This window comes from Heliconius melpomene, chromosome 13 (assembly GCF_056956725.1).
Source record: "Heliconius melpomene rosina isolate 202511_hmr_F chromosome 13, ASM5695672v1, whole genome shotgun sequence".
In the NCBI taxonomy this organism is placed as follows: domain Eukaryota; kingdom Metazoa; phylum Arthropoda; class Insecta; order Lepidoptera; family Nymphalidae; genus Heliconius; species Heliconius melpomene.
Window position 1 is genome coordinate 16,282,491 of NC_140401.1, and position 23,020 is coordinate 16,305,510.

General features: G+C 30.9%; 4 protein-coding genes across 6 annotated transcripts in view; 2 read left to right on the forward strand and 2 right to left on the reverse strand.

Moving 5' to 3' along the window:
• The window catches only part of Naa15-16 (N-alpha-acetyltransferase 15/16), a 72,401-nt gene extending 63,625 nt beyond the window's left edge, over positions 1 to 8,776 (reverse strand). Inside the window, exons 1-10 of the mRNA XM_085196373.1 lie at positions 8,601 to 8,776; positions 8,241 to 8,325; positions 7,831 to 8,093; positions 7,192 to 7,523; positions 5,944 to 6,078; positions 5,522 to 5,659; positions 4,823 to 5,090; positions 2,554 to 2,710; positions 2,233 to 2,357; positions 16 to 229 (exon numbers count right to left, since the gene is read on the reverse strand). Of these exons, the coding sequence (XP_085052499.1) occupies positions 16 to 229; positions 2,233 to 2,357; positions 2,554 to 2,710; positions 4,823 to 5,090; positions 5,522 to 5,659; positions 5,944 to 6,078; positions 7,192 to 7,523; positions 7,831 to 8,093; positions 8,241 to 8,325; positions 8,601 to 8,657 (1,774 nt within the window). The 5' untranslated portion in view covers positions 8,658 to 8,776. The remainder of the gene's footprint in view (positions 1 to 15; positions 230 to 2,232; positions 2,358 to 2,553; positions 2,711 to 4,822; positions 5,091 to 5,521; positions 5,660 to 5,943; positions 6,079 to 7,191; positions 7,524 to 7,830; positions 8,094 to 8,240; positions 8,326 to 8,600) is intronic.
• A 353-nt stretch (positions 8,777 to 9,129) lies between these two features.
• On the forward strand, positions 9,130 to 10,873 carry LOC146533162 (uncharacterized). The gene has a single exon (XM_085196375.1). The coding sequence runs from the start codon at positions 9,291 to 9,293 to the stop codon at positions 9,966 to 9,968; it is 678 nt and encodes a 225-aa protein (XP_085052501.1). The 5' UTR covers positions 9,130 to 9,290; the 3' UTR covers positions 9,969 to 10,873.
• A 1,053-nt stretch (positions 10,874 to 11,926) lies between these two features.
• On the reverse strand, positions 11,927 to 15,593 carry LOC146533163 (uncharacterized). Its single transcript, XM_085196376.1, has 4 exons — positions 15,428 to 15,593; positions 15,165 to 15,341; positions 14,613 to 14,956; positions 11,927 to 14,133 (listed from the first exon to the last, which is right to left on the reverse strand). Exons 3-4 carry the CDS (start codon positions 14,948 to 14,950, stop codon positions 13,551 to 13,553), a joined length of 921 nt encoding a protein of 306 aa, XP_085052502.1. The 5' UTR covers positions 14,951 to 14,956; positions 15,165 to 15,341; positions 15,428 to 15,593; the 3' UTR covers positions 11,927 to 13,550.
• Positions 15,594 to 16,081: 488 nt separating this feature from the next.
• On the forward strand, positions 16,082 to 22,996 carry Nf-YA (nuclear factor Y-box A). 3 transcript variants are annotated; one of them, XM_085196380.1, is made up of 10 exons: positions 16,082 to 16,222; positions 17,067 to 17,240; positions 17,660 to 17,680; positions 17,902 to 17,965; positions 18,598 to 18,723; positions 19,362 to 19,459; positions 19,833 to 20,006; positions 20,212 to 20,294; positions 20,669 to 20,756; positions 21,026 to 22,996. In XM_085196380.1, exons 2-10 carry the CDS (start codon positions 17,076 to 17,078, stop codon positions 21,095 to 21,097), a joined length of 891 nt encoding a protein of 296 aa, XP_085052506.1. In that variant the 5' UTR covers positions 16,082 to 16,222; positions 17,067 to 17,075; the 3' UTR covers positions 21,098 to 22,996. The 3 variants fall into 3 exon arrangements, with proteins under 3 accessions (XP_085052506.1, XP_085052508.1, XP_085052507.1); XM_085196381.1 differs by lacking the exon at positions 16,082 to 16,222 and adding an exon at positions 16,263 to 16,972; XM_085196382.1 differs by lacking the exon at positions 17,660 to 17,680.
• The last annotated feature ends 24 nt before the right edge of the window (positions 22,997 to 23,020 follow it).

A 23,020-nucleotide genomic window follows, 5' to 3' on the forward strand; every position in this document is an offset into this window, starting at 1 on the left:
ATTCAAAAGCTGTACCTGTGTCAGGCTCCTGCGTCTGCGGCGCATCGCGCAGCGGGTGCGCGTAGAGGCGCAGGTACACGCGCACGGCGACGCGCGCGCACCTGAAGTAGAAGGGATGCGCGCGCAGCACGTCCTCCAGCCGCAGCAGCCCCACGTACGAGCGCAGCGTCATCTTGCGCATGCAGTACGAGTGGAAGTCGAACTGGTCCTCCATTATCTCTGAGAAGTGCTGGGGAGACAAGTATTACAATTACTAACTCCGATACATATACATAAATTATTATAGTATAATTTAATTACAAAAATAGATATTTTAACTTAAGCTTTGAGGCACTTCTGTCTTTTGGAACTGATCTATAAAAATCTTGAATCTTGAAAAAAATGACTTCTTTAATTTTATTTTTATCTCTAAATAAGGTTGAGGTTTCGTCGAAGTATACTAACTCCAGACAAAACTATTGAAGTTTTTGTGTTTGTTTAAAACTTTATTTTATACTAATAATAGAAGAGATTTAACATACGAGACCATATGATGTCATATATATTAGGGATGAGTTCGATATACCAAAACGTAACTTAAAACCGATATGTTAAGGAAAACATAACTTATCGATATATGTTTTTAGAAAACCGTTTTTACAGAAACTTAAAACTCAACATCGCTGTGATCTGAACAAAACCGTAATAACGCAAAACTTTTGAAACGTCAAACGGTTTTATATTAAAACTAACTTCCTCTCTTTCTAAGTAACTTATTCCGAACGGGCGTAAATCAGATAAGGCGAATATCTGATAAACTGATATTCGCTACCTCTCTTTCTATCCGTATATTCTTCACGGGTGTAAAAGAAATGAAGCGAATACCCGATAGCTAACTAACTAACAGATTCATGTTTCGGCGGTTTTCTTACATTACATCTACAAGTTATTATTTCGTCGTTATGAAATCGAACTTCTAAATAAATGAATAAAGTTGAAATTTGGATATGATTTTGTATTTTAACACTAGTGGGCCCGGACGCGGCTACGCCCGCGAAAATATAAGCCTAAATAATTAAAACAAGTTAAAAAATAATAATAAGTGGAGATTTATTATTAGAAAAAATATCTGAGTAACCGAAATGAACAAATAAAAGAAGTAAAAGTAACTAAAGGAGATTCTTAATATTAGAAAAAGTACCTAAAGTTTGCCGTGCGCGCGTTCTATATTAAATAATTATTAATTTTTGCCACAATATGAAAACATCAATATTAAATAAAATCCCAAATGATTAAAATTACGATATTTTAAGTTTATAACATCGGTATAGATAACCGAACTGATATAAATTAATTATTTATTTATTAGAATGTTATACAGTAAACTATAATTTCCATCTAGATGAAATGCTAAAAGTGACTATTATATATATTTTCATAAGGATGAATATCAAATTATAGAAATCATCTAATTTTTGTTAATGTATACAAATCTATATCGGCGCGCGCCATGTATGCATTAAGCAAATTCACTTTAAGTGACGTTTTCTTAAAACAACAAACTTTGCAAGCCGTTGCTTAGCAACGCGTAGCGACAATTGTTATTAACATGGCGCAATAAATTCCTTGTCAAATTAATTATTTTAATATATTGGTATATATCGAAAATATTACAAATATGAGAAAAAAAGTATCCTATGTTCATCCCGGGACCCTCAAGTATCTCTATATGAGTATTTTATCACAATTAAATTAGCGGTTTGGCCCTGATTGCGTAAAAGACAGACAGACAGACAGAGTTACTTCCGAATTTATAATATAGGTATGGATTATTTCAATTTAATTACTAAATATTGTTTTTTTTACATTTGATTATAGTTTTTATTTATATGTACTACTAATTACATATATTTATTTTGATATTATAATGTTATAATTATGATTTTGCGTTTATTGACAATTCGAAAAAAAACGATATCTGAAAACCGTTTTTGATATCGATACGAAAACCATATATCGGTTTCATAACCGTTAACGGAAAAAATCGATAACGCCCATCTCTAATATATATATATCGGTAGAACCGTAGAATAAAAATTTTTTTATGATCCTATACTGCCTAGCTTTTCTACTACTCTACTTGCGTCTTAATGGGAACAAAGTGTCTTACCACTAAATGCTCAAGTTCTATTTGCCTATCCCGCTATGTGCGGTAACAGCCGGAAGCTAAAAAAATAATAATAAAACACACACCCGATCAACTTCATGTGCCTTTTTCAAGGCTTCGCCCCATTGTTGCTGCCGCTGATACGCTGCAGCAGCTTCAGTCTGGAACCACATACATTGCATCTCATTCAAGTTCTCCGTTGCTGGTACGCCTGGAAATAAAAGAATTTATTTGGTCAATTTAATATTATATATCTAAAGCACCTCAGACTGTCGCCTGTGACTTTTTACTTGTTTTATTTGTATTTATGTGGTATTTGAGTTTTAATCAATTTTGGCGCTTTTTTAAATTCTACATTTCGTCCGCTACCCTACTATAACATACGAAACACAAAGTGAAGCACCCACCTTCCCTAGTGAACTTAGCGCACATTTCCTCCGCGCGCTTCACGTGTCCAGCGCGCAGCATATAGCGCGCGCATTTGCTGTTGACATAGCGGTCCGCCGTGTCCATCGCCTGTGCCTCCTCCAGCCACGAGTACGCGGACACCGGGTCGCCGGCGTGCTGGGGATCGAATGTATTATATAGATAGATACATAGATGAATAGATAGATAAAAGGTGTCCCGCATATAGCAAGGTACGCAGAGGGAACCTAGTGTTAAGACACTTCATATTACATGTACTACACAAAGTGTCCACTGATCGTCGCCATCTTTAAGCATACATTATAAGTACTATCAGTGTGTTTGTTTACAAGACCAACTGATCCTGACCAACTGAGCAGATCAACTCATAATAGACTGCATGGCCTCCAGCGTTTTAACTAAATTTGCGAAAAATGTACAATTCAAATGCTTTTCATCAATGCAAATTTGATTACTCGGTCTATCGAAATGATTTTCAACTACTTGCTCTAGTAAGAGAACAATCTTGAAGTCCACTATTCAATATGGAATGTCCCGACAGTTTCGTCATATACAGTGGGTAAAAAAAGTATTTGCACACCTAATTTTTTTGAAGTTACACCTAGAAAAACACAGAATGATTTCAGTTGATTATTGTATTTAATAGTTTAATCTATATATATTTAGAATTGATTATTAAAAATTCTTAGAAAACAGAAATAAAAAAATTTTATGGTAAAAACACTTTTTTTAAAGTCAAATAAGTATTTGCACACCAACCATTGACTAGATACAATGTTATTCCCGCGACATTTTGTCACTTTAGGTAAAATGTGAACATTGTACGTATACATGTGAACATCGGGAAACATATTCTAATAACGAGACATTTGTTTAGTGTTCAGAAAAAATATTGAAGCCAACATGCCGAAAGAATTTGAACTGTCGTTATCGACGCGTGAAGAAATTATTTTACTCCGTAATGAAGGTTGAAGTTATCGCCAAATTAGGTCAAATTTAAAGTTAAATTACTCGACTGTGTAGTAAATTATAAAAAACCGATAAGAAATGGGTAGTGTTGAAAATAAAGAAAGGTCCGTCCTCCCGAAGAAGCTCAGTACGAGAGAAAGGCGACAAATTTTAAAATCGGTACAAAATAAACCATTAACAAGCGCTCAAAGCTTAGCAAATGATATCGCGTCAAGTTCAGGTAAGGTTGTCTGTGCCCAAACTGTAAGAAACGTACTGGGTAATGGTGGTCTTCGTAGCAGAACAGCAAGGAAAAAATCTTTCATAAGTGAGGCCAATATAGCAAAAAGACTAACTTTCGCGAAAGAATACTTAAATACCCCTTTAGAATTTTGGTACAATTTTATTTTTTTCTGACGAAAGCAAATTTTATCTTTTTGGAACGGACAGACAAACATTTCTGTGGCGCAGGCCAAATACTGAACTTCAGGCGAAACATGTGCATAGTACAGTCAAACACGGCGGTGGTCTTGTGATGGTTTGCGGCTGCATGACAGCAAATGATGTGGGAAACTTGGCTTTTATCGAAGGAATAATGAAAGCAGTAGATTACGGTAAAGTGTTGCGCGATATTTTGTCTTGCAGCGCATCGAAATTAGGCGTAACTGAGACATACTACTTTCAGTAGGACAATGATCCTAAGCATACAGCTATGAAAACCTAAGGAATAGGTGATGTACAATGTCCGTAGAATACTGAAAACTCCGCCATAAACGCCAGACATCCACCCAATTGAAAATTCATGGCATCTGCTGGATTAAAATTTGAGGAAAATAAAATTTTTAAATAAAAATGATTTGAAGGGTGCTTTGGTGGAGAAATGGGCTCAAATCTCGATTTAAACAACGTCCAAATTATTGAAATCGATGCTAAGGAGATTGCAAGCCATCATTGATGCTAATGGAATGCACTCAAAATATTAAGTGTCTTTTCTTTCATTTATTATTGATTTTTTTTACAAAATACGTACAAGCCGGTTGGTGTGCAAATACTTATTTGACTTTAAAATATGTGTTTATACCGTCTCATTCTCTAATTTCTATTTTCTGAGAAATTTTATTAACCAATTCGAAATATATATAGATTAAGCTATGAAATACAATGATTAACTAAAAGCATTCTGTTTTTTTGTAGATGTAACATCAAAAAATTAGGGTGTGCAAATACTTTTTTTACCCACTGTATAGGGAACAGAGTGTCTTTAACTTAGCTTCGATACAGTGTGAAGCTAAAAAAACTAACCTTATATATCCTTCCTTTGACAATATATAATTCTATCAACGTGGGCGTATGTTCTATAGCCGAATCTATATAATACAACGCCTTGTCCGTATCCTGCTTAAAATCGTAATGCTGCGCAGCGTAATAATATGACCATAGTAATGCACTCGCTGGTTGTTTCACTTCATCCGGCTTACTACTAAATGTTCCAGATTTTGATAAATTGTCTATGTATTGATGGATTAATTTATCTATTATGTCTGCTTTCGATTGATCTTCGTATAGAGATCTGGAATGGATATTAAAAATGTTTAGTTTTCATATTGTTGATTCCATTGAAGAGGTGCACTCACTTAAAGTAATATTTGAGTGCCACTTAAAATCCAATATCTCTAAGTAGAGAAAAGTAAAGCATTCAGCAATATCAAAAAACAAAAACAACTTAACAATATCGTCAATTAAAAAAAAATTACTACCAGACAATTATATGTAACACTTAACATAATCAATCAATGCCATTCTACAGTATCGTTAATTTGAAAACAAAGAAAATCATAAAATTCTGATTCATCCATTTATATTTATATAACAAAAGACAACTTAATTAAAATAATAAGATCTTTGATTTTGTCCAGTCTGGTTTAACGTGAAACTGTTAAACTGGACTAACCATCTATATTTAGTTTTATATATATCATAGTTTTCCTTGAAGCCACTTACCTCAAATCCACAAACAGAGGTGGTATACCCTTATGGAGACCATGCCGAAGGTAATCATCAACAAGGCGCTCAAACGCTGGCATATGTGCCTCTGTTAACTGAAGACGCCTTGGGGCTATAGCTCGAGGGTACTCTTTCCTAAATAGAAGAGTGGAATGAAAAAATAATATATATTATAATTTATTTATTATATCCTATACATAAGAGGTCAATACACTTCATCCTCCACTTTCCGCATAAATTGGAGAAATTTTGTTGTCCTGTTTTTAGTTGGTTGAGCACTACTCAACGCAATACTTTGTCTTGTCAAAAGGTTCTGCGATAAATTCATTGTCCCAACTGGAAGCCAAACTGAAGACCATCATAGTTACTGACACTTTGCCATGATAGATTCTAAATGAGTAAATAAAAAAATTACTTACTTATAAATTTCATAAAAGGCTACTTTTGCATCTGGATCCTTAAGTTCTTTAGCTTCTACAAGCTTTTGATAATACATTACATTCTCTGGATTTCTTTTGAGCAAATTCTCATATACAGTTACTGCATCTTTGTACCTGGAACAAAATTAAAAGGAAATTTACATAATTTTCGTAATTTAATTTATTGTTACACATTTTAAGCTGAGCTAATATTTTTTATTACATAAGTATTAAATTATAGTCATAAAAAATATTGAAAAGAGAAGTTTAAAAAATGTATATACAGCAGGTCCAATGCTTGTCTCTACTCTCCGCTTATGAAATGTCACTAAATCTTTTCCACATGCTACTGCCTAGAGGTAATGTTCTTTTACTAAAAGAGGATCAAACCCAGAACCATCACATGTGTATCATACACTGTTCCACTGTCCAACAATGGCCAAAGTTAAATTATACAGGTAAGATTCTAAAATTTTAATTATTCTTAACTATAATAATTATAAATATACTACATAAAAGGAATTAAATACATTTCAAATATTAAATCAATAACCTACTGAATATAAAAAAAGAAAACACCTCCACCATTATTATTATTAATTTGCAACATAAATGCGCAAACAGTATTGACTAATTAAATTGAGGGAGGAGTCATTCATAAATTGTCACACAAATTTTATGACTCTAAAACTAAACAAGGAATTGTGAGACCCCCCTAGACCTATTCTGCCAACCTTCACTAGTTGGAGAGGCACTTTAAGAAGAAGAAGAAGATTCTCACATTACATATTTTAATTGTAATTAATACAGCAATTCCAAAATTATACATGTATGCTTTATTTACAAATGTGATGTCACAAAATTTGGTATCACAAAATTTGGAGCCTCCTAATGCATGGTATAGTTTATGTATGGCTTCAAACATCTACCATTTAAATGACTTTCCATATTGTATACTAATTTACTATGCATCACTTCTATTATATATATATATATATATATATATATATATATATATATATATATATATATATATATATATATAATGCTATTATTTAATTATACTTGTTATGTAAAACCAGAGTACTGTAAATTCAATGGTTGTTTGTACACAACATATATATTTAAATGATTATTATTTGCTCTGGTAAACAAAATGTGGACTTCTGACAAAGTGTCTTAACATAAGGATCCCTTTGTCTGACCTGCTATGCAGTAAAAAACTGTAAGAAAACCATGTATCTTTACCTTCTTAACTTCAAATAGTATTCTCCAGTTGTTTCTTTAACTGATAACTTATCGGAAATTTGACTTTGGAACTTTTGTAAATGATGAAGAGCCCTTTCATATTGTCCAGATTCGGCTAACACCATATTTTGATATAACAACAATTCTGAATGTTCATAATTATTAGTATCTTTACCCGCACCCTCATATGTGCCCTTCATTTGATTTGTTCTGAAGGCATCAAGAATATTGTTTGCCATTTCATAATCTCCTAATAGATGATAGCTCATGGCAAAACCAATCCATGATGCTCTTTGTGTTGGTCTCAGCATAAAGAGCTGATACCTTGTATCCTGGAAAAGAGAATTATATTATACTATACTAACAGGCAGATTAAATTGAGTATTGAATCTCTCCATTTCCTTAATTATTTTCAACTTTTGAGAGATTATTTGTAGAGTGACAGTATACAATGTCATGCTTTGTCTTTTTACCACAGCAAGAAAATGAAAAAGATTAATTTTTCCAAATTATGAGTCAAAGGCACCACAATGGCTTCTTAATTATGATAGAATAATATTTTTTTAAAAATATGACATGTAACTTTTAGTAACAAGTAATATTGAATGATGTTCTTGACAATATATTATAGATATTTACTTTATATCCTTCAAGATCTCTCATCTGAATTTGAAGTAATGATAGATCTCTTAGAATTTGAATATTTTCCTTTTCCCACTTCAGAGCATTGCGGTAACATTTAATTGCCTCATCATATTTCTTATCAGATCTCTGAAGGAGGCCATAAACATGCCAGCAGACTGGTGACTTCAGATCGTTACGTAGGCCTCGACGTACATATTCATAAGCCTCTTCTTTTCGACCAAGGCAGTTTAATGTTAGACCTTTCATAGCCAGAGTTTCTAAAAATATAATGACACTTAATTATTTTTTTATAAACACTTGTTATATATTAACTTCACATTTATAAAATGTATGTTACAATTTAAGCCGTCTTCACATTTTAATAACAGAATTTTATGAATAAAAATTATATTCAATGAACTTACCTCCATGCTCTGCAAATTTGGGATTAGATAGTATTTGCTTAGCAAATTTCAATCCATTTTTATATTGTTTATGTTCGTAGCAGCGCTGCAATGAACAGAATAATAATTTAAATGCATTAACCTCTATTTATTTTTGGATGCGAAGAAATTGCAGCCTCCTAATGTAAGTGTCTCTTGTTTTTGTCATGATTTTATATGTTTTTTACGTTAAACACAGTGATATAAATTTAGGTAAGTTTGTCATAGTTGGTGCACAGGCGAATAGAAATTGAAATCAATTGTATTATTTTTTATTTGGATATAATAGGCAAAATTGACAAGCCACTCCATACGACATTGAATGTTTACAACAGTACTTACCAAAATTCTTTTAAAAAGAGCATTCTCTTTAGGCGGTAATGAAGGGCTAGGTGACATTTTAACAAAAAAATATGATTTATCTTTTTATTTATTCACTTATAAATTGAAATATTGCTAAAAACCTCGTGGCTATAAACCAAAGAAGTCGATGAAGGACTATAGTCTATGCTAACTTGGTCACGTGACCAGCTACAGCAAGTTGCTATATATATATATATAAGTATAATTTATAAAAAAAATTGAATAATAGATTAATATAAAAGAATATTATTTAGGTTAAATTATTAAATAGGTTAATTTCCGTTAATATTTGTACATACGAAATTTTTATATTACCTAATTACAATGTACATATCTAGTAAATAAAAAAATATATGTGTTATTATATAAGATAAATATTCAAATTTATAATGTTTCAAGAACTTCGATATTATCGTTTATCTTTTTTGTATGGTACGGTATTCATTTCATTTTAATTATTATTCGTTACCTACACTCCAATAATACCAAAATCCTTGCACCTGGTAACATTAATATCTGATGTCAATGACATTAGGCGAGTTCGGACGCGTACGAATGAGTTCCTGTCGGTTAAATAGTTCAATTAGTATATTAAAAAATAAAAAAAATCTTTCGTGATATAAATTGAATACAGTGTAGCTGTTTTTTTATTTATAGTGTATAAGTAATATGGGTATAGAAAATATGCGTCGGTGGCCAATGTATATTGTTTTCGCTGTATGTATTTTACTCACCCTTTCACTATTCAATAACTGGAGTGTCGAGACTGAATTACAAAATCGTCTTAACGAATTGAGTACACAATTGCAAGAATGTTCACGACAGCAAACATCGTGTATGGAGGAATCTCTGCGCTACCAACAACAACGTGACATTTATAACACAAAAGTAAGTGAACTAGAGGGCCAAAAGTTAAAACTAAATGATAATATTTCAGATTTTAAAAATAAGGCAATTAAATCTGAAACTGCCGTAAACAGAACACTAGTAGACATTGCGATATGCAAGACAGAATTACAGTCTTTAAAAAATTTACAAGTTAGTGTATCAGCCACATTAGAAACATTACGGCTAGAAAAAGAAACTCTAACAACACAATTAGAAGAGAGAAAAAAGAGAATTGAGGAGTTAGAAAAAGAGGTTGGAAAACTTAAAGCTTCAATGACTACAAAGAGTGCTCCAAACCCAGCTGTATCTTCTAAAGTGACACCTGCTGCACAGCCACCAAAACTAAGTTCAGCTTTAAACAATAACCCAATTAATGAACCAGTATTAGAGAATAATGCTAAGGAAGAAATAGAAGACCCAAGCGCATTAAATGATGGAGATAACTTTGATAAAAAATAATTTAAATATTTTTAAGATAAATGAGAGGCCTCATATTTGTGATATCTTTATCATATTGCTTACATTGAGGTTTTATTGTAAAATTATTTCTGTAGTTGTTGAGAATATAACATGAATCATAAAAATAACAATACAGCAATTTAATTTCTTTTTAATAATTAGTAATATCCAATGTTTTTTTTTATATTTCTGAATAATACAATGGTTATTTTTATGGTTACTTTTTTAATATTGTGTATATGTGTATGCTAATTATAAATTTCTAAATATGGAATACATTTATAGCAATCTTAATTATTCTATTAAATTATATTGCCATTTTGGTGCCACATTTTTAAGATCTGAACATTTAATTTGATAATTGATTTCTAATTGTATAATCTTTTTGGTTTGCTTTGGACATGGTTTTTTATTTAATTTTTTTATGCAAAGATGGTATAATAAATCAATTGAATTTGAGTTATATGACCAAGGTATATTTTGAAGGTATAAGTATACAATTATTTAGTTATTTTAAGACTTTCAAATTCTGATACAATTCAATATTTTAATAAATTTAAATTAGTAAATTTTATTTCTGCTGTGGAGTTATTTACCTTTTGCAAATTTTAATCTAGGACTATTAGGAAAATATTGAAGCAATCACAATCATCACAATTATAATTGATTTGAAATGCATTTTCTAGACTTATGTTAAAAATAACATATAGATTTAATTGTTCTAATTCTGGGTTAGTACAAGTGTTAAGTTATTATAAAAAAGCTTTAGTTGTAAAATATACTTGTAAAAAATTATAATTTGTTAATAATAATAGCAAGTATGCCTACTCGAAATCCAGCCCTTTATAGTATTTTTAAAGTTAAAACATGTATTATATGACAATTATATTAATTTTTACAATAAATAGATTTTTTTTATTTATTCAAACATTAATCTCCAAACATCCTGTGGTTAAATTAGTACTAATTAACTCTGTTTTTTATGTTGAACTTAATTTTTTTTACAATTTATTGTTTCATATACTATTGACATAGTATGGTGTGTATTGTTACAGTGATCCAAAGTGACTTAGGATGATATAGACTTTTAATCTATAACTACATTATAACTCCTACTTGCCATTAATCCTGGCATTTTTTGTAAAAATACTATAAAATCAACTATAATAATATGTTAAAAAGAAACAGTTCAAAACAGTTTTGAAATATTCTCCTAAAGATTACTGTTTTAAGTATATATGAGAAACAATAATTGTAAAGAAAATTATTTTTATATTCACTGTCCCTTGAAAATTATTTTAATTAGGTAATTTCTTTTCACTAAAATCGTAATAAGTTTTTATTCTATTCTTTTGAGGCCGTCGTGGCGCAGCGGCACAAGGGTGTGACCGTAACGCGACGGCTGTGGGTTCGATCCCCACTCGAGGTAGTGAAATATTTATTTAAGTTTATTTCCATTCTTCGCTCTGGTGTCGAGGCAAAGCGCGGCGTTAAACTCTGCCACTCAACACGCAATGCATCCAGAATTCGGCAGAAAGCGGGGAACGGAGGGTCTTAACACTAAGTTCCTTCTACCTACCCTACTGTGTGCGGGATACAGCTTGAAGCTAAAAAAAATATATTCTGATACAATTTTTAAAGTTAAATAACTTAACATTCTCGAATTTCTATTATATCAGTTTAATACAATTATAATATTAATAAAATACATATATGGTTATTTCTACATTGTATGAAACTTCGTTCTTCAGCATTCATATATTATATCGTCTATCATAATACATTAAATACCTAACTACTTGCACCGCTTATCTTAGCGCGTGCAAACGTGATCGTAATACGTATAAAATTATACTAATAAATTGAATATACTAAAAATATACTAAATAATAATACGATAATAAAAATAATAATACGAAATATACTAAAAAAAAAAAAGGAATAATAAAATAAAACCATTTTAATACTTAACAACTTTTATTTCTTAGACACTTCTAGAAGTAAAACAAAAACATACTTCACAAGTAATGCTTTAAAATAGTTAAAATATAACTTACGAAACTAAAGACAAATTCAAATCTCATTTAAATATCAATGTGTCATACATCCGATAGGAATTTAAAAACTATACGTGTGCACTTGTTACTGAATTGAGATTGTTATAAAGCGAGTTCATTTCTTTACACAAAAAATGGTTATTTCATTTATACAGTGTTTTTGTCAGCACCACTTTAAATGAAACACAGTTTTAACTACTCTATAAAAGCTAACATAATAAATAAAATCATTCTCCTAGTGATGATCGAACCCACAATCACCGCGCAAGTATAGTCGAAGGCATTTGGAGCTCCGTCCTCCACAGGACGGATGGAGGATGTCACAGTGAGAATGAACAGCGTGCTCAGATGATTTGGGCACGTTGAACGACTGAGTGATGAAAGGATGGCAAAAAAGATCTATGACAAAAAGTGAGCGGTAAGACAGGTAGGTCGAACAGTATCAAAGTTACTGGAGGAAGGTCACGTAAAAAGCTTGAGGAGCCCCCCGGAGGTCACGTAAGAAGAGGTTGATGACAGTGGACGAGGCGAAAGAGGCATGTAGAGACTGTAGCGTTAGGAGCTCCATTCTCTTGACTTCCCCTGCTAGAGATAAAGTGTAAAGCTACGTATGTACAGTCGAAGGCTGTACCACAACCGCCTCCTGTTGTCTTAAGATGCCTATAAATAAATTATTTTATATGCATGCTAGCTTTAACTTTTATAGCATTATCATTTCTTTATTTGGAAATAAAACACAAGTTCTTCCAAGAAGAAATGGTGTAAATATATCTATAATTTGTATATTAAACAGATAAACTATTACTTTCTAGTATATAAACATAAAACAAATTACTGTAAAAAGTACCAAACACTTAAAATGAACAAAGTAAATATCATGTAATACTGGATATATTACAGATTTAACAAAATTATAAATTAAGCAAATCTGTGATTTGCAAGAGTAATGCACATATGACATATGTATGTCATTAAAAATCTGCATATAAAGTAAATTGGTCAGAGAAAGTGAAATAAAAAGTTAATTATAACTCTTTAATATTATAATTATATAAGGTAAAAATGCATATTAACAATAAGTCCAGTTAAAATTATGCAACTTTCAAATGCTAAACAATGGAACAGTTTACAAAAACAATGACATTGCTTTTGCATAAATCGTCTATTGAACACTCGCAAAGCATACAATTGTATCCATATTAGTTGTATCAGTTAAATTTGGTAGATGTTATGGGAGATTTACATTTACATCATTAAATTAAAGGATTCTAGTTAACCTATACTAAAATTTCTAAACAAACTATATTTGACATCTCTTAATAAAAATAAATTCAGATCATCTGTGGATATGAGGAATGAACAGGTATTTTTATATAATATCATTTTTTATTAAGGCCAGTCGTAGGGCCCAAGGGCACAAGCAAGAGTAACTGTAAACATGACAAGTTGTGTATTTGGTTCCTCCCTTCAATTTTAAACTTGAATACCTCATAAGAGGGAGCTCTTCTTATGGGCTGGCACGTTGTTAGTCTGATACTTCTTCAAATGCAGAAAGTAAGTTCCTTCGACACTTGCTTTCATCACTGTACCGTAAAGCCCAAATTACATACTCACCAACATTAAAAGGGTCCTCAGAATAACTAATTTGCACTTTACATTTTCTATCCCATTTCATAGAATCTGAATAACTATTTCTTGTTCTAGTAAATTTTATATAGCCATTACATTCAACAGCTAACTTAGGCAACTCTGTGCTTAGTGTCTCATATGAGTTTCCTGATTTAGTACCACTTGTAGATGGTTGACAGTCACCTTGACCACATTCTATGTTTGGAGGTGTTGCATTTGTATTTTTTAATTTATCAATGCCATCTCCCTTATTACCAATTTCCATAGAAATGTTATTATCATTAGTTATATTATGTGTATGATTATATTGCAATTTCTTTTTTTTTTCTGTTGGCTCACTTCCTTCTCCCGGCCCACAACCTTCTGCCCATCGTGGACTCAAACAAGTGGACTGTAACTTTCTTTTACCTAATTTTAATCTCTTGCAAGTTCCTTCTTCAGGTGATTCTAACGGACTTGTTAAGTTACTGTCATTAATTCTGTAATAACACAAATAAAAAATATTATAAATTATTTTAAAAAATCAAGTAGCATAAGTTTTTAAATTATTCATAATTATATTATATAATATTCTTTAGTTTCCCACTATTTCTTGCACAAAAATAACAGTAAATCATTTCCAAGTGGAGATTGAACTTATAACCACCATGTTTATAGTTAGATAGGCAATACTACTATGTCACTATGATATGTATGTTTTTATAGAACAATTTAACTAATAGACACAAATAAAAAATAAATCTAAGTAACAATTATTTTGTATTAGGGTAAGATTTACAAAAATAACTATAGAAACAAAAAAGTTATATGCCGCTGTATACCGGAATACAGGCAACTAGTCCGGATAGGGGAAATCTTTAAATATTTCTTTATATTTGTTTAGATTATGTTTGTATCTAAAACTTATGTTTACTTGTTTTGTGAAACTCAATAGTTTTATTATTATTATACTACAAACCTTGGAATTTTCTCATTTCTCAACTCAATCTTATCTATACATTCAACTGTTGTGAAGTCATGTCTAGAACAATGAATATCATTGTTAACAAAAGATGAGACTTTTTTCCTTGTTTTAATAGTTCGACCAAACCATTCCAGTATTATGTCCTCTGATAAATAGGAACTAAGATGTTGGCGGTGACTGTCAATCTTTGATTTATACCACACAATAAATTTTTTTACAGATTCTTGCTTTATTATCTTTTCCTCTGTATTATTATTATGTTCTCTAATGGGAATGCTGATGTTTCTGAAATGGCTTTTTCGATTTTGTGGTGTTTTTGGTAAATTTGACATTGTTTTCTGAAATATTGTAATAATATACATTTCTTAAATTATGTACAAAATATAAAAAAATTAGAACATAACAAGACTAAAACATAAAAATGTATTCAAGAGCCACTAGCTAGAGTACCACTTTGTTAATTTTTTTTAACAAAGTGGATTACTCTCTCGCTCTATTTTCTTAGTTTGGAAATACAAATCTTATAAGATCAGGAATTATACTTACATTTATCACTAAGTATTTCTACAACTCTTTGCGAACTGGTAGCTTGATGCGCTAATTCTAAGCGCAATTCTTTCAGGCGCCTTTTGCTTTCTTCAATGTAAACAGTTATAGACAAATTAATTTCCAATAACTCTTTATGTAGAGCTGTTATGTTTTCAGTATTCACGTGAATATTTTCTAAAAAAACACAAAACGACATTGATCATGAAATGTCCAAACAAAAGAAAATTACATTTTTCTATTTTCAAATAATTATAACCTACTTAGATTCCGGGCTGTCTCAAATGCTAAGTCTTCACGGCTCAGATCGTCAAAAATGGTAGAATTCATCTTATGCTAAACAAATAACTTATAAAACACATGCAATTCTCAATTGCTTTTAAATTTATCACAAAACAAATTTTTACAATACTAACGAATTGTTACAAATTGAAATTGAAACTTAAAGCTTGACTTTGACAGATCTGGAACGACGCCGACGACGCTTTCTAAGTTTCTGGACGAATCACAAAATATTTTTATTAAAATTATTTAAATACAATTTTTTTAAACATGATCAAAATTAAAAAATATAAATTCTTTTAATTGCTACTCGTGTTGATTCAAAGTAACGCTATATCTTGGGATAATATATTTTGTTAGATAATTTTCTGCATTAACAGAAAAATAATAAAATATCTAAAAAGAAAAATATTCTATTTAAAAATATTACAAGAATCATGTAAAAGAATACTGTAATATTCGTAAATATATAAAAAATTAGTCTTACGTAATAAAATTAAATAAAATACTATAAATTATATCTTAGGTGTTTAAAGTAGTATAAAACAGTGTTAACAATAATATAACATTAAAAAATAAATAATAATATAAATAGTAATTTAAACCATAGACAATGTATTAATTATGAGAAAGAGCATTGGACAGTAGAACAGCCGCGCTTCCTTGGGAGTGGTAATGTGTCGAACCAATCTACTGCGTCCTCGTGATCATTGACATCGGCCATTGGTCTATCTTTTGTCAACCAATCATTGAAAAACCAGTGAGGAATATCCAATGTAAGTTCACAATACTTGACGATTATTACTTGCGATGTAGCCAGCCGGCGTATCTTCTAATAAAAACTTTTATAATTCCGAAAAAAGTTTTCGTGATGTTTCATGAAATTACTTGAAAAGCAGCCATTTTGATTACGTTGGCTTTCCTGGCCTCGGACTTATGACGTATTGGATTATTTTCTGATAAAATTTTCCAACACATTTCTATTAATTATTCATTGAATAGAATTCCAAATGTATAATGTATCATATAAAACACTCACAATGAGTAAGTCCAGTTTCAAAACAAAGCAATATATCCCATGCGACAAACCTACTAATTAAATTCGTCGCACTAACTACAATGCTCGATCAATTAATTTTTTCCATATTGGAAAGCAAAGGAATATATAAGTTTCATATTTATACACGTAATTTATTGAAGTACTTTATTTTTATAAAATAAATATATATTTTCCTTTATTCGATATCGATTAATAATCAATTACTCTAGTATTATAAGTGCTTTATCAAATGGTTAAGTTGCTCCAGATATCAACGTAATGACTGACGTACATAAATAATTACAAATGTTGAACAACTGTAAATGTTTCTTACCAATTAAGTAATTGTTTAAAAAAATAGATAATATATTGGCATTATAACGAATTGGGAGGCTATTGTTGCGCAGCGATATCGGTTGTGGGTTCGCATCTCATCCAAGGGAATGAATTATTTTTAAGTTCCAACTCTGGCATGCCAAAACGCGACGTAAGTTTAATGAACAAATTATGTCGCCAAATTATGGCGAAGAGTGAAAAACGGAATATCTTAACACTACTAAAAATAAAATAATTATTTTCAGTAATTGAAAATGGAACATGCCCAAATCCAAACATCAGATGGATCTCAAGTGATGACCATCAATGGACAACAACTGCAAGTGCTGCAAATGAACAATAATCCCCACATGCTACAAGGGCCTAATGGTCAACATATTGTTATACATTCTATACCATCTACAGCTCCAGCTATACAAGTAATTATTAAAAAAATAAATTATATTTATTTAAATAAATTATTCTTCATTGTTAATTAAATTTTCACTTCATTCTGTATTGTGATAGTTTTATGGCTATGTGGCTATGTGTGTGATATTGACTGATTGGAGAATAGGTGGTTGTTGCCTATTCAAGAGAATGATTTCATTCTTGTGCTCAGATAGATAAGGGTGACTCAAATTGTGGTGGAAAACTGGGAACAGTGTCTTGAGCCTTGACATTTGGTGCTTGCCATCCATCTATGCTGATGATGAGACAAAAAAACTACTGATCATTAAAAGACCAATGTTTCCTTATGATGTATTAATAGCTTTTATTTAACTCTAATTATGATATTTTTTATATTTTAACAATTTTACTAGATATTAAAATAATATATTTCCATTCATGCAAACAGATTGGAACTCCTCAAATTCAGGTGATAATATGAGTCTTTAATATTGTACTTAAATTTATGTTTTATTGTTATGATAATAATGATTAAAATTTTTAAGGTTTTTCTATACCTTAGATTGATAAATATCTATACCTTTATTTATTGGTTTATTTAGTAGTTCCATTACATTACATGCTCAGTATGAGATTTTATTTTATATATTTTTTTACAAATATATATGTTTTATATGATTATTAATATAGGTGGCAGCTCCAAGTGGTCAACAGTTGCAACAGTTACAAGTTCTGCCTTTATCCAGTCTTCAAGGTAAACAAGTACTTTTATAATAGTATATATGTTCACAAAAATATTTTACATTATAACTCAGGTCAACATCATGGAAAGTTATAATTATAATGTTATTTAATTTAGATTTGAATTTTCATGATAATTCATGTGTTGAACCTCCCATCTTATCCACATCTTCCATCTTTGCAATGTTATTTTTGAAAAAAGGTGAATAATTAAAAGAAATTTGATTAATTGAAAGAGGACAAACTGAGGATATATAAAAAATAAAAAACTTTTTGCTATAATATTTTGAGAAAATATCAAATGAAAATATTTTCACTGAATAAACAAAAAACTACAATGTTCAAACAGCTTCATGTTACATAATTAAACTTATGACTGCTTAACTTAATATTTTTAAATTTTTAGCTACAATGTTATGTTTAATGTTAATTTATATTTTCATTTCTTTTCTGTGGTGTCGAGGCAAAGCACTGCGTTGAGTTCCGCTACTCAACACGCAATACCTCTGGAATTCGGGGAAAAGTGGGGAACCGAATGTCTTAACATGAGGTTCCCTATCCCTACCCTGCTGTGTGCGGAATACAGTATGAAGCTGATTTGATTTGATTTAATTACTTAACTACAATTTTGACATCTATATTCAGGCACAAGTAACAACATTCAGCCTATGCAATTAGTTCAGACACCAGATGGTCAAACATTCATCTATCAACCAACACCGAGCACATCTCAACCGCAGATTGATCAACATCAGATTATACATCAACCTGGTAAGAATTACTTTTTATACTAGAACTTTCTTGTAACATACAAAATGTTATATAAAGAAATGGAATAACAACTGACAGTAAATGTGGTTGTGGGTTCAATCCCCTCTTAGGTATGTATTATTATTCCAGTTTCCTTTTTTCGGCACAATTAAGTTTAACATTGAGCTGCAGAACACGTGGCTTTCGGTGTAAAACAGAGAATGCAGGATTATTACCCTTCCTACATAATACCGACTGGGGAAATGGTGAAAGTGAAAGGAAATAATTTCCAATAATGCATATTTTTTAAGCTATAAGCACTTTTGTAAATAATAGTTCAAATTATGACAAATAAAATTAATTTATATTTGTATATTATATATTTTTTTAAATTAAGTTTTTCATGTAAATGAGTTGGGAGATGAGGCCGTCACGGCAGCGTCTGACTGCAAATGCCGCGATTTAGAGTTCAATTCTCACTTCGGCTATTTTCATTTTCTCGCTCTGATAATAACACAAAGCGCAGCGTGGAGATCCGCCGTTCGGCACACAATGTCTCGAATATACGATACGGGGGGAATGAAATATCTTAACACAAGGTTCTCCCTCCTATGCTGGATACATCACCAAACTTTGAATATTCTTAAATCAATTTACAGGTACCCTCATAAATCTTAATGGTAATCTTGTCCAAGTGGCTGGTGTGGGCAACACAGTGCAACCACAGCAAATTGTAAATCAACCTAATATTGTTATGGTAAGTTTATAAAATAGTAATATGAAATAAATTTTCTTATCAATATGGTTAATAAGACATTTTTTTAAATAAGTACCAATTTATTATAGAAAGAATGTGATTTATGAGTATAATATAAAATCATTTTAGTTTAGTTTATTAATTATGAACAAATTATCATTGTGGCATAGTGGGGCAGTGTCTGTTACCACATTGGTTGTGGGTTCCATTGTCACTGGGAAAGTATATTATTCTCATTTCCTTGCTTTGGTAAGCCAAAGTGCAATGTTGAGTTTTGCTAGTCAACTCTTATTGTCTAGAATTTAGGCAAAAAGGATGCAGAATGTAGTGTCTTAACAATTCTTTCATCTTTTATTATTTTTTCTAATTATAGATGGTTAATGGCAATACGGGTGCCACAGCATCTTCATCAGAAGGTGCCTCCCAAGCTGGTTCAGATGAGGAGCCTCTGTTATATGTGAATGCAAGACAGTACAAGCGTATACTGAGACGACGAGCTGCACGAGCCAAGCTGCATGAACAAGGAAAGATACCTAAGGAGAGGCCTGTGAGTGTGGGTTTTTATTGTTTATTAGTGATCCATTAGTGACCTCGTCTGCTTGAACTATACAGTAATTTGCTTACTAATCAGAATTGCTTATCTGTTCTAATAGTTAGTGAAAACTACATTTAAATGATTTAAGCCATCCCTTTTTTTAATTAGAGTGCACAAATGCACAGAATTTAAATAAACTATTTTTTTTTATTTCCAGAAATATTTACATGAGTCAAGACATAGACACGCGATGAACAGAATAAGAGGGGAAGGTGGCAGATTTAATTCTGGAAGCAGAAAGTAAATGTTTTATTATTAATTAGATTTCTTTTTCATACTGAAATGGTCTTACCTTTGACTGCCTCAAGAATGATGTTAAGCATTGATGCGGTCTACAGATATATACAGATATTGAGATGATATTAGATTCATATTTTTGTATTACAAGGTGATAATACAAACCAACCCACAACTATAGCGCTTGCTGTCAGACTCTGTGGCGCTTCACGGCGACGGCCTTTACTTTTACTGTAAAATAATTTGTAAATAAAATCATTATTAAGTTTATTGTCAATTCTTGCCAGCAAAACTGCCTTCCAAACCGGTGGTACCTTATTTAAACATAACAATAATTATTTTTTGTTTTGAATGCTTACTAGTCTGTTCTCATTTAGGAACATGGAACAAGCTGAACAAGGTCCCTCAACACAAAAGATGTTGGAAGACATGAAACCTGACACTGTCTCCATCACCATCATTCAGGTAACTTGTGGCACTTGTTTTATCAGTTGTATATTGAAGAGCGATAGCTAGCTGCCGTGGCATAGACGGTCAGTGTATAACTCTATATATTTGATGGTTGTGGGTTCAATACCTGCTTCATAGGAACTTGTGACTTAGTAGTCAGGACGACTTCCAGTAGCCGCGGGTTGGAGTCCCCCTACGTATTTACATGTTTTCTGAAATTCATTTTGTATTAATTTAATTAGAAATATATTTGTTCAACATTTATTAAATTTATTACATAACAGGACGAGGAGCTGCAAGAGAACCAAACCAACCAATGGCGGCGGCTCGCGCCACAGCCCCTCACGTCCACATAGCATATACAGATAAACTATGTCCCGGATATGAATCTTGAACATACCGAGTAACAGAGAAATATCTGTGGAGCAGTTTATGTGAGACTTGTGTGATTTGTAAAAAATGAGGTGAATAGTGTTTGTTTGGACAGTGTTAGAGACAGCCTGTTATTAAGATATATGTGGATGATTGTAATATGTCGAAAGTTCTAGTTTACATGCACCCTGTATGGCTATTAGGATGGAAATCAAATTATGATTTTTATATCTTTTCTTATAATAAAAGTTGTTAAATTTAAATAAACTTAAATCAAAATGCATTACGCCAAAATATTCCACTTACTGTTTGTACTGTGTTGTACTGTGTCACTGTAAATGTGACTGTTGGTGGGTTCAATCCCTAATTGAAGAAATTAAATATTTATTTATAATTTTATATTTTCATTTCTTTGCTCGAAAAATGGATAACTGAGTGTCTTTGCACTAGGTTCCCTCTGCTTACCCTGTTGTGTGCGAGATAGAGCGTGAATTTTTTAATTAAAATGTATAAGGGTGAACCCTAAGTGCTTAACTTAATCTTCACTTATGCACAACCCTGGGAATATCTATAAATTTGACATATTACTTTCTTCCATGTCATTCAAATGTATAATTGGGATTAACATATTGAAATTTCAAGCAAAAATGTGCTGGATGTTTTGATGAAATGAAAGACTGATGCACTATACACTGCCTGGATTTGAACCGGCGGCTTTTCGAAGGCTTGTTTATTGATAGTGTTGATTAGTAATATTATTCTGATTTTATATTCTTTTTGAAATATGAAATTATGTTATTTTTGTATTATAAAATACTTAGAAGCAAAAGTTATAATAGTAAATTAATATATTAAATTACCTATACCATATTATTCATAATAAAAATGGGTTAAATGTAATTTTATTTGTAATTATATTTTTATTTCAGTTACATTACCTAACTAAACGTTTTATTGAGATCGTCAGGTTAATTGTTGTTACTATAGCGAGATAAAGCAGATTTTGAAGTATAAAGTTTTAACAAAAGATATTCCTTATAATTTAATGGTAATAATATCCATACATTTTAACGTTTATGTATATAATTGTTACAGTAATTGCACATTCAATGCACAAATCAATTAACTTCATAAACGACAAAAGTTCAGTTATATAACATGTATTTCTTAGAATTTCCTTTCTTTTACAATGGTCCAAATGAATATTATAAAATTCATAAATAAAGATGTAGTTTTTATCTAAAAATACATAAAATGAATGAGAAAGACTAGTGGAATGAAGTGACTTGTGCAGTTAATTGATTTGTGCATTTAACAACTCATAGTGCAGTATATGGTTGAGGAGTCATGGCCTCCTGAAATTGGCTGTAGATGTACGCGCATTTTAGCGCTAGTTGCGCAATATTTGAAACAAAAACGCCAAATAAATGTATCTTTATTTTACTACAATATTATGAGGGTTTGTTTGACGAATTTGTGGAGTTCTATGTGTAATTATAATGTATTTACTATTAAACTTAGTTTTACTTTGTTATATATTTGTTCTAAATTATGCAAGGGTTAAAAAATATTTTTAAGGGAGTATTCATTTAATTATTAATTATAGATCAATATATTTTTTTCTGTTTCAAAGTTTAAATCAATAAAAATGTTACAGTAGTAATTACAAAGTTACAATATTTTTTTATTAAACATTGTTTTAACAGACTTTTAAATATTCATATTTGGTCATTCAAAATTTGTTATTTTTATACATTAAAATTTATGTAATAAGGGAACTGTAAAATATGATGTATGTATGTAAATAACTTTTTATATATTAATAGGATTTAGTACCGTTTTTATATTGCAAAGTACAAAATATACATATTGCACAATATAAAGGAGTCTCATTATTAAAACTACTA